The sequence below is a fragment of the Phoca vitulina genome, unplaced genomic scaffold (assembly GCF_004348235.1).
Source record: "Phoca vitulina isolate PV1807 unplaced genomic scaffold, GSC_HSeal_1.0 scaffold69, whole genome shotgun sequence".
Taxonomy (NCBI): domain Eukaryota; kingdom Metazoa; phylum Chordata; class Mammalia; order Carnivora; family Phocidae; genus Phoca; species Phoca vitulina.
In genome coordinates, this window is record NW_022589772.1 from 7,633,708 (window position 1) to 7,646,383 (window position 12,676).

Sequence of the window (12,676 nt, forward strand, 5' to 3'; positions counted from 1 at the left end):
ATAAAATGGTTTTATGTCTTGGGTAGTATAAAGATGGACTGGCATCAATGTGTTTTTCTAAACTTATATTATCATTGGTCAAGCTCATTATTTACCTTACTGACATTGAAAAATAATTCATGGTAGTTCAGTTATATTACAATGACAGCAATTCCTCTTTATGAAATGAAATGTATAAATAAATATCCTAAAGTTTTAGTTTTTATTCATCAAATATATCAATGACCATTTATATCGACCAATTTTTTCCTCCAAAATCCAAGCATATATGAAAAGTTAGTATAGGCTAACTGAACTAAACACCAGACAAAAACTTTTATTGGAATATTTTATTTACATTTTATATTTAAAGAGAATCAATACAAATCGGGAAATATTTACAGCATTTCAAATCAGTGTACAAGAATGCAATGGTTTTGTCCATTCTACATTTAGCAAACAAAAATACATGTCTGTTCAGCTTTTGCCTAAATTCTGCTGGAATTTGCACTGGAAACACAACTTTAAAACCAAGATAAGCCACACAGAATACAAATAAAGTGCATTTTTAAGTAGCTCTATTTTACTTTGGTGGATGAAAGCTTCAAACTTTATATTAAGGCACCTGGAATTCTCCCCCCCCCAATTCTTTTTCAAACACCAAGAAAATGTGTTCACAAAATTTATAGCTATATGGACAGAATTTTTGTTTACCTAATGTAATTTTAGCCCATTTAGGTAAAATGTAAACTCAATTTTCAAAGTTGACATTGTTTGGAAAACATTTTCTACAGACTGATTTCTGCAGACAAATTCATACACAAAGATCAATTACCAATTTTTGTGTGACTTACTCATTATCATTTTCAAATAGTATGATAATTTATATACTCTGCTTTTGAAAATCCCATAATTTTGAGGAATAGTTATATAGCATTTTTATAAAGAATCTTTTTGTCTATAATCTTATGTCAAATTGGTGTCATTAATATACCAATCAATCCAGTCCAGTCCATATTCTCTGATAAACTATGCTCAACACTCACATGAAGTACATTTAGCCTAATTTTTAAAAACAAGAAATTGTTAAAATGAATACTTTGCTTTAATCTTGTTCTATCAACTTAATGTAGCCTAAAGAGACATTTCATGAAGTACTAGCCTAAGTTTGCATTGCTTTTTACATTACAATTCCAGATCAATATAAGCACCTGGAGAAAAACCCTGACACAGATAGCCCAAGCTAAAATAGTAGTATTTTTAATTAAGATACTATCATAAAATAAAGTGATTACAGCTACTCCACATTTTAAAAGCAACATGTTTTTATAAGAAAATTGTTATAAATGAAAAACATGACTACTTGAAGAGAGTTTTAAATGTTTAAAAATGTTGCTATCACTATCGAGAGGACACTTGCCTATGAAAAACATTATGAGTTTGTGGAAAAAAGTTAATAGATTAAATATTTTAAGTAATTTAACTATAGCATTATAGTAGTCATCTCAGCACTTTCAGTATCATTCTTATTTAATTAAGTTTATCCAGTTCATTAATAGTAAACTAGCCCTGATTGGCAGTTCTGTTATTACTAAAGTTTCAAGTTTTCTATTGACACAGATTTTATGATTTAATTTCTCGAACAGCAGTCTCTTGATCAGGAGTTTCATCTTCTTCAAAGGTTGGGTTGTCAACATGAGGAACAACATCCACTGCCACGGAACTTGCCTCATGGTTTACCAGCTGGAGATTTTCATCTTTAAAAAGAAATGGCAATTTTAGGATGATTTAACCCCTCTTAAGACAAAATTCAACACTCACATCTAAGAAGCCTTTCTTGTCTATCATACTCCAATCATTATACTCATTCCCTATTCCTTTAGTAATTATATGACTTAGGCTATGTCTTACACAAGGCATATATGACCTTATTAAACTGATTTACAATTACTCTTTCTTTTATTCACGTGTGCTTACTTCTACCTAGATTATAGCCGCCTTAAAAGCAAAAATTATGTCTTCTGCTGCTTTTTCATCCTTAAACCTGGCTTCACATTTCAATCACCTAAGTGCTTTAAAAAATACCTATGCTTTTTCATATGCACAGATAGATACACAGACTTAAAAAACAAACAAACAGGAAGGTAGAAGGAGTTCCCCAAATGGAGTGCAAACAGTAACAGATGAACATAGTTATATAACAGAGGAAATATAGAACCATCCTGAAAACAGTGGGGAAGAAAAGAACTTAACCTAAGTGACTTAGGAAAACAGTATTTTGACTATATCCGATAAGGCTAAAAACAAAAAGGACATTTGTTAGTGAAACTGTGAGTTACAAATAAGGAAAGGGGAAGGCTAGAATAAACTCTGTAGTGTTTAACTAGAATCAGATGTATCAGTATTGAGCTCAGTTTTTCAGATAGAGAGACAGATGTATATAGATGTGTGTGTATGTATTTTTCTGAGTACATACATGTATTTCCTAGCTTTGTTAACTGAAAGGGCTAATAGCAATGATATTCCCATAGCAATGATCATATCTAGTGCCCAGATCCTGGTTTTGAAGTACTGTTCTCCAAAAAATGGATGATTCTAGGGCTAGGGCAAGGAGAGTACAAGATTAACCCCTTGTAACCTAGGGGTCAGCAAACTACAGCCTGCAAGTCAAATCAATAGCTAAGAGTGGTTTTCACATTTTTAAAAGGTTGTAAGTCAAACATCCCCCCCTCCCAATGCAGCAGAGACTTACGGCCTTCAAAGCCTAAAATATTTACTATCAGACCCTTGACAGAAAATGTTTGCCAATCCCTGGCCTAGAACATCTTGTGGTACCAGAAAGTGCTCAAAAAAATAATGAAGCATGTTGAAAGAACACAGAAACCACCTTGAGGGAGTTCCCAATGACCAAATCTAGGACAATCTAAGCAATGAATAAATCAGGATAAAATTACAGAATAAAAGAAATATCTATAAGTCCATACTATTATATATAAATAATTGAATAAATAAACAGAGAAAGGATAGCTTTTCCTTAAAATAGAAGCTTAATTAATGTAGAAAGAAGGATGGAAATAGAAAATTACCATTTGGCACACAATTCAGTAATAATTATTTCAAGGAAAAAAACATAGATTGCTAAAATTAGTGGGTAAAAGCATGAGAAACAGAACATTTGCATAGCCTCCAAGTGTCTCTCTATAAGATAATAATTACAAAGGGAAAAACAGTAACTTTAAAAGAAGCTTGGCAGACACCATCTTAACCAAGTAAGCAAAACCATCAGTAATTAAGACATGAACATCATGTGCCTCATTATACGAGAGGAGGCAGAGAAGGGCACAATATCACTTCTGTGGTATTCTTGTCAGAAATACACAATAGACAATGAATTTAATCACTGGGAAACAGTAGACAAGTTCAAAGTGAGGGACATTCTACAAAGTAACTGACTAGCAATTTTCAAAGTGTCAACGTCATGAAAGACTAAGGAACAATCACAGATTGGACATGAAAAAGACATGACCATTAAATGCAATGTGGACCTCTCAACAAATTGGGTGGAGAAGAAATATATCGAAACATAATAAAGGCCATTTGTGACAAACCCACAGCTAACATCATGCTCAACAGTGAAAAGCTGAAAGCTTTTCCTCTAAAATCAGAAACAAGACAAGGGTACTCATTCTTACCAGTTCTATTCAACATAGTACTAGAAATCATAGCCAGAGCAATTAATCAAGAAAAAGAAATAAAAGGCATCAAAATGGAAAGGAAGAAGTAAAATTATTTCTACATGACATGACCTTATATCAAGAAAATGATTAAGACTCCACCAATAAGACTATTAGAATGCATGAATTCAGTAAAGCTGTAGGACACAAAATCAACATACAAAAACCAGTCACATTTCTATACACTAACAATGAAATATTTGAAAGAGAAATAAAGAAAATGATTCCATTTATAATGACATCAAAACAATAAAATACTTATGAATAAATTTAACCAAGGAGGTAAAAGATCTGTACTGAAAACTATAAGACATCGATGATATTGAATAAAATACAAATAAATGGAAAGATATCCTATGTTCATGAATTAGAAGAATACCGTTAAAAAAAAAAGTGTTCATATACCCCAAAGCCATCTATAGATTCAATGCATTCCCTATTAAAATTCCAATGGCATTTTTCACAGAAATAACAATCCTAAAATTTATATGGAACCACAAAGACCCTGGATAGCCAAAGCAATTCTGAGAAAGAAGAACAAAGTTGGAGACATCATACTTCCTGATTTCAAATTATATTACAAAGCTACCGTAACCAAAACTAGTATACTGGCATAGAAATAGACACATAGACCAATGGATCAGAATTGAGGGCCCAGAAATAAGCCCATGTACATGCAGTCACCTAATATTTGACAAGGGAGCCAAAAACACTCAATGGGGAAAAGACAGTCTTTTCAGTAAGTGGTGTTGGGTAAACTGGATATTCACATATGGTAGAATGAAAATGGACCCCTATCTTACACCAGCCACAAAAATGAACTCTAAATGGATTAAGGACTTAAATGTAAGACCTGAAACCATAGAATTCCTAGAAGAAAACATAGGGGGAAGGCTCTTTGACATTGGTCTAGGCAACAATTTTTTTGTATAGGAGGTGAAAAGCACAAATCAACAAGTGGGACTACCTCAAACTGAAAAGCTTTGCACAGCAAAAGAAATAATCAACAGAATGAAGAGGCAACCTACAGAATGGGAGACAATATTTGCTTATCAGATAAAGGATTAATATACAAAATATAAAAGAAACCCCTACAACTCAGCAGCAAAAATCAAGTAATCCAATTAAAAATAGGCAGAGGAACTGAACAGATATATTTTCAAAGAATACATACAAATGGCCAACAGGTATATGAAAAGATGATCAACATCACTAATCATCAGGGAAATGCAAATCAAAAACAATGGGCTAATCACCTCACACTTGTCAGAATAGCTACTATCAAAAAGACAAGAGGTAAGTGTTGGCGAGGATGTGGTGAAAAGGGATCCCCAGTGCACTGTTCCTGGGAATGTAAATGGGCACAGCCACTATGAAAGATAGTATGGAGGTTCCTCAAGAAAATTGAAAGTACAAGTACCATATGATCCAGCAATTCCAATTTGGGGTATATATGCAAAGGAAATGAAATCAGTATCTTGAAGAGATATCTGCACTCCCATGTTCAGTGCAAGATTATTCACAATAGCCAAGATATGGAAACATCCTAAATATCTGTTGACAGATGAATGGATAAAGAAAATGTGACACACACACACACACAGGAATATTATTCAGCTATGAGAAAGAAGGAAATCTTGCCATTTGCAACAACATGGGTAGACCTTGAGGGCATTTGTGCTAAATGAAATAAGACAGAAAAAAGACAAATACCGCATGATCTCACTTATCTGTGGAGTCTTAAAAAAAAAAAAAGCCAAACTCAGAGAGTAGAATGGTGGTTATCAGGGGCTAGGAGCTAGGGGCAGAGAGGACGGGGAAATGTTGATCAAAGGGCACAAACTCTCAGTTATAAGATGACTAAGTTCTGGGGATCTAATGTACAGCATGGTGGCTACAGTTAACAATACTGTATTACAGACTTCTTAAAGTTTATACATTTTGCTATACTTACCTTTTTTAGTGTGTTATTACAGTATCATTGACTATGTCCTTATGCTGTGCTTTTTATTCCCATGACTTATTCATTCCATAACTGGAAGCCTGGATCTCCCAATCCCCTTCCCGTATTTTACCCATCTCCCTCCCCTCTGGCAACCATCACTTTGTTTTCTGTATTTATAGGCCTGTTTATGCTTTTTGTTTGTTTATTCATCTGTTTTTTTTAGATTCCACATGAGTGAAATAATATGGTATTTGTCTTTTTCAGTCTGACTGATTTCACTTAGCATGATAACCTATAGGTCCATTCATGTTGCAAATGGCATGAGCTCATCCTTTTTTATAGCTGTGTAATATCCCATTGTATTATATATACCACATCTTCCTTATCCTTTTGTCTATTGATGGACACTTAGGTTGCTTCCATATCTTGGCTATTGCAAATAATGCTGCAATAAACATAAGGGTGCATATATCTTTCTGAATTACTGTTTTTGTTTTCTTTGGGTAAATACTCAGTGGAATTTTGGATATACTTGAAAGTTGCTAAGAAAGTAGATCTTAAATATTCTCACCACATACACACAAAATTTATAATTATGTGGTGAATTTGTTAACTAACCTTACTGTGGTAATCATTTTGCAAATATAGGTATATCAAATCATGTTGTACACCTTAAACTTACACAATTTTATGTCAAATATATCTCAATAAATCTGGAAAAAAAAGAGTGAAAGGGAAATGCAATGTGGGATCCTGGGACAGAAAAAAGGACATTAGTGGGTCAATCGGTGAAATCTGAGTTAAGATCTCTCATTTGGTTAATAACATTTTATCAGTTAAATTCCTGGTGTTAATAATTGTATATGATTATATAAGATGTTAACATTTGGAGAAGTTGAGTGAAGGGTATATGGGCATTATTTGTACTATTTTTGAAATTTTTAGTCAGCCTGAAATTACATCAAAATTAAAATTAAAAATTAAAAAAAAATACCTGTGCTTGGGCCATACCCCTCATGGATTCTGATTTAACCATTCTGGGGAAGAGCCCAGGCATCAGTAATGTTTAAAGATTCTCTGAGTGATTTTAATGTGTAGCTAGGGTTAAGAACTAGGGCCCTTATTTAGTGGTTCTCAAAGAATGGTCCCTGGACCTGCAGCATCAGTATCACCTAGGAACTTTTTAGAAACAAAAATTCTCAGGCCCTCCTCCAAACCTACGGAGTCACAAACAGGTGGCAGCCCATCTGTTTTAACAAGCCCTCCAGGTGACTTGATGCATGCGTAAGTTTTAAAACCCAGTGTTCTAACAGGACTTACTGCAATGATGGGACAAACAGACACGAACAAATCAACTATATGTTTGCAAAGTTATTTAAATCAACTATCACCGCAATAATCAATAGGTAATGGGCAAGATACCCAAACTAGTAATATATAATCATAGATAAAATTAAAATCTACTCTTTATGGTCATTCATTCAACATCTATTTGAGTACCTACTACATGGCAGGCTGTTCTCAGTGCTGGGTATACAATAGTGACAAATAAGACACTGTTCCTATCCAAAGGAACGTTTAAAAGTTTTAATACAATTCAGTACAATAAATGCAATAATAAAAGTTCTATGGAAGCAGACAGTAGGGTCGCACATGTGAGTCAAGGGAGGCTTTTCAAAGGAGGGTAAGTTTTAAAGGATGAACAGGAATTAGACCAGGCTTCCCCAATTTCTTGGGAGAAGGAATGAGAGTGGAAGGAATGAGCAGAGAGAAAACAGTGGCTCAAACTATGACTGTGGAATTAAGGTTGGGAATTAGGAGATGGATTAAAGAAAAGGGATACTGAATCAATAAGAAAGAGAGGGAAGAATCTAGGAGCTCCCTAGTTTCTGGTTTGAGGCACCTAAATGGGTGTTACTACCATTCATCCAGATAAAGAATATAGGGGGAGGAATTTGGATCATCATTTCATTTGCTTGTCATATTCTCTGCAAAAACTGTTCTATTTACCACCCTGCCTCACAAGAAGAAGAGAACACACAAAAAAAGTAGATTGGAACTTTTAAAAAAAAAACAAGCCTAGCAATAAACTGAATTATCCAGTACTCTCCTTTATCATCACTGAATTCTATTACCACACAGTTATGGAATCAAAAAAATCACCTGGGGCAAATAGACAATGATTCTCTATTGTAGGTAGAATAATCCACAGATTATTAAGATTCTTATGATGACTTTGTACTCTGGGAAATGTCTGAAGATTAGATTACAAGAAATATGAAGTGTACACTTGCATGATAGTACTCCTCGTGACATCTTCAGGAATGATGTGTATGGCACTGGTAAGTCTATACTGAGGGTAAAGGTTTATGTCAATAGGAAGCTGAAACTCTCACAAGTCATCTTAATATTTAGTTTTCTTCTACTTCTATGCCAGCATTAGGTTATTTCAACATGAGGATTGAGAAAACCATCAAACCAACAAAAACCATGAAAAAGGTGGAAGTTAAAGAGAAGGAAACTAATTTCTGCATGAGGGTTTTCCCTTCCTAAGGAAGAAGGTAACAAAACTCCCTGAACTTTCTCCACTGGCACGACATTACTAAGTTACAACACTGATTCAATTCACATGAAGTTTGAAAATAATATATTCAATTTTAGTTTCCACGGTTTGTTCATTTCATGGTAAATAATCAACAGGTGGCAGCACGTATTCTTACACAGTTTCCGATCTGTGCAAAAGATGGGTTCCTAAGAAGTTGTGTATAAATCAAGCTTTTGTAAACTGAATTCTCTCTTATCATTTCAGGACTCAGTTATCTTAGTTTCTGATTGCTCTACAATAAACAATGGCTTCCAAAGCTTAAAGTTTCTCCTCAGCCTCTGTAAATTAATAACCAATACTTAAATGCATCAGAGAGAAGCTATCCTATAAAAAATCTTTTTAGTCTGTGAAGAATGCCCACTACTGACGTATTTCATCTGTTTCAGATACACTTAAATATGTGCATATTAAACTAAGGTAGGGGTGTGTCCTGTACTCCACCATTGTTACTAGAAAAAACCTGGAACGTGTTTAATGGGATGAAAGGAACAAACAATAAAAAGCAGGAGCCCTCTGCCAGGCATATATGCTCCACAATGGATCATTGTGGGGGCACTCACTGCCCCTCAGCATGGTGCTTACTTGCTGACTGCACATGTTCTTCTAAAGGTGGTTCATCTGCTCCCTGAACAGAAGCATAGCCAGACGATGCAGTCTCACTGCGATTATCCTCTTCATGAGGAGAGGCACTATTTGATGTTTCATTGGAAACAGGGACTTGTAAAGACACTGATCCGTCTTCAGCATCCACCTTTGGAAAGCATTGGAACAAATTAAAAGACTCTCAGAGTACCTGTTTTTTCCTGACATGTCATTACAAAATTTCTGCATAGGTAACTTATTAGAGCAATGCTTCTTAACCTTTTAAACCTATAATCCCTTTTGATGATCACAAAAATCTCTTGCTGGTCCCAGCCAGAGCAGTTGGAGTAACTGGGTCCAAAATGGGGTGGAAGATGTTATAAGCAGATTGCCTTCACATCTGATGTTCATCTGGGTGATCCCAGTGCTTCATAATACAATGCCTGCTACAAGGTAGGCACTCCACACAAACAAACAAACAAAAAACCACAAAAAAACCTCCACCCTGAATCAAGTTCACCTCCCGGAGTTTTCAAAAGACAGCTGCTGGCAAAAATCTAATGAAGTCTGAAGTTTAGTTAATAGCAATGACCCAATGTCAGTTTCTTACTTTTGACAAACATACCACAGTAATGCAAAACGTTAACAATAGTCAAAACTGGGTGAGGGTTATGTGGGAACTCTCTGTATTGTCCTTTCAACTTTTCTGTAAATCTAAAATTATTCATAAATAAAAAATTTATTTAACAACAACATCTCATGCTGTCCCCTAAGGGATTTGAGAATCAGTACCATCTATGTATCTCCTAAAGTCAGGAAGATTTTGTTGAGCTTGACTTTCTGTTGCTGGTGTATTGTAAAATAGGTAAGTTTTATTTCATTTACCAAATACAATTATACTTTAATATTTATTACGCTTTTTCAAAATAAAAATGCTCATCTAACTACAAGTTCAGTCGCTGTGCAATAGTAAGAGCAAAAATGCAAGACGTACCAGAAGCCAGTTGGTAGTGTCTGTGGTCATCACTTAAAATTCTGACCAAATAATAAGAGAAAAGAAGAAGGAAAATGGAAGTGGTCCAACATGGCACCTTACTGTCATTACGTAAATAGGTCCAACTTTTGATATAAATCACAAGTCTAGCATATTACACACCTAAAAACTAAGGATGTTACTTTCTTGAAGGCCCAGGTACATAAATAACTTAAGTTCCTTCATATAAATAGTTTAGCAATGTTTACCTCAATTCCCAAAGCTTTGAGTATGTCACATTTGCACATGGGGCAAGTCCTGTGTTCTAACAGCCATGGGTCAACACATGTCTTATGGAAAATATGGCTAATGAAAGAAAAAAAAAACACACATAATTTGGTTATCACTAGTGAAACAGCAACAACACAGCCTAATATACTAACAGGTTACCCTATATTTTTATTTAGTTTTTTAACAGATGTTGGTTTTTCTTTTAAGCATACCATTACAGCATAAACACTACGAAGGAGCCACAGAAACAAAATTAGGAAGTCTCATAATACAGTACTTTTACTTTTTTAAATTTTTTTATGTTAACACATTTTTATTGACTCTTACTCTATGCCGGGAGATAATCCCTGTCATGAAATTATTTACATTTTTTTTTATTAATAGATAATGTATTATTTGTTTCAGGGGTACAGGTCTGTGATTCATCAGTCTTACACAATTCACAGCGCTCACCATAGCACATACCCTCCCCAATGTCCATCACCCAGTTACCCCATCCCTCCCACCCCCCTCCCCTCCAGCAACCCTCAGTTTGTTTCCTGAGATTAAGAATCTCTTATGGTTTATATCCCTCTCTGGTTTTGTCTTCTTTCATTCTTCCCTCCCTTCCCCTATGATCCTCTGTCTTATTTCTCAAATTCCTCATATCAGTGAGATCATATGATAATTGTCCTTCTCTGATTGACTTATTTTGCTTAGCATAATACCTGCTAGTTCCATCCATGTCGTTGCAAATGGCAAGATTTCATTTTTTGATGGCTGCATAATATTTCATTGTATATATATACCACCTCTTCCTTATCCATTCATCTGTTGATGGACGTCTAGGCTCTTCCCATAGTTTGGCTATTGTGGACATTGCTGCTATAAACATTGGGGTGCACGTACCCCTTCTGATCACTACACTTGTATCTTTGGGGTAAATACCCAGTAGGGCAATTGCTGGGTCGTAGTGTAGCTCTATTTTCAACTTTTTGAGGAACCTCCATACTGTTTTCCAGAGTGGCTACACCAGCTTGCATTCCAACCAACAGTGTAGGAGGGTTCCCCTTTCTCCCATCCTCACCAACATCTGTCGTTTCCTGACTTGTTAATTTTAGCCATTCTGACTGGTGTAAGGTGGTATCTCAATGTGGTTTTGATTTGTATTTCCCTGATGCCAAGTGATGTTGAGCACCTTTTCATGTGTCTGTTGGCCATTTGGATGTCTTCTTTGCAGAAATGTCTGTTCATGTCTTCCGCCCATTTCTTAACTGGATTATTTGTTCTCTGGGTGTTGAGTTTGGTAAGTTCTTTATGGATTTTGGATACTTTATCTGATATGTCATTTGCAAATATCTTCTTCCATTCTGTTGGTTGCCGTTGGTTTTGTTGACTGTTTCCTTTGCTGTGCAAAAGCTTTTTATCTTGATGAAGTCCCAATGGTTCATTTTTGCCCTTGCTTCCCTTGCCTTTGGCGGTGTTTCTAGGAAGAAGATGCTGCGGCTGAGGTCGAAGAGGTTGCTGCCTGTGTTCTCCTCTAGAATTTTGATGGAATCCTGTCTCACATTGAGGTCTTTCATCCATTTTGAGTCTATTTTTGTATGTGGTGTAAGGAAATGGTCCAGTTTCATTCTTCTTCATGGGGCTGTCCAATTTTCCCAACACCATTTGTTGAAGAGACTGTCTTTTTTTCCATTGGACATTCTTTCCTGCTTTGTCGAAGATTAGTTGACCATAGAGTTGAGGGTCCATTTCTGGTCTCTCTATTCTATTCCATTGATCTATATGTCTGTTTTTGGGTCAGTACCATACTGTCTTGATGATTACAGCTTTGTAATAGAGCTTGAAGTCTGGAATTGTGATGCCACCAGTTTTGCTTTTCTTTTTCAAAATTCCTCTGGGTATTCGAGGTCTTTTCTGGTTCCATACGTATTTTAGGATTATTTGTTCCATTTCTTTGAAAAAAAGTTGATGCTGTTTTAATAGGGATTGCATTAAATGTGTAGACTGCTCTAGGTGGCATGGACATTTTCACAATATTTGTTCTTCCAATCCATGAGCATGGAACGTTTTTCCATTTCTTTGTGTCTTCCTCAGTTTCCTTCATGAGTATTCTGTAGTTTTCTGAATACAGATCCTTTGCTTCTTTGGTTAGATTTATTCCTAGGTATCTTAGGGTTTTGAGTGTACTTGTAAATTGGATCGACTCCTTAATTTCTCTTTCTTCTGCCTTGTTGTTGGTGTATAGAAATGCAATGGATTTCTGTGCATTGATTTTATATCCTGCCACTTTACTGAATTCCTGTATAAGCTCTAGCAGTTTTGGGGTGGAGTCTTTCGGGTTTTCCACATAAAGTATCATATCATCTGCAAAGAGTGAGAGTTTGACTTCTTCTTTGCCAATTCGTATGCTTTTTATTTCTTTTTGTTGTCTGATTGCTGAGGCTAGGACTTCTAGTAGTATGTTGAATAGCAGTGGTGAGTGGACATCCCTGCCGTGTTCCTGACCTTAGGGGGAAAGCTCTCAGTTTTTCCCCATTGAGAATGATATTCGCTGTGGGTTCTTCATAGTTGGCTTTTATGAT

The 12,676-nt window shown here is 35.5% G+C and overlaps 1 protein-coding gene across 3 annotated transcripts in view; it reads right to left on the bottom strand.

Moving 5' to 3' along the window:
• Positions 1-313: 313 nt before the first annotated feature.
• RNF128 (ring finger protein 128) overlaps positions 314-12,676 on the bottom strand; it is a 102,808-nt gene continuing 90,445 nt past the window's right edge. Inside the window, exons 5-7 of one of the 3 annotated variants that reach the window (XM_032392791.1) lie at positions 10,088-10,184; positions 8,846-9,014; positions 314-1,736 (exon numbers count right to left, since the gene is read on the bottom strand). In XM_032392791.1, coding sequence (XP_032248682.1) covers positions 1,603-1,736; positions 8,846-9,014; positions 10,088-10,184 — 400 coding nt within the window. In that variant the 3' untranslated portion in view covers positions 314-1,602. The remainder of the gene's footprint in view (positions 1,737-8,845; positions 9,015-10,087; positions 10,185-12,676) is intronic. The other 2 variants (XM_032392793.1, XM_032392792.1) reach the window with 2 other exon arrangements.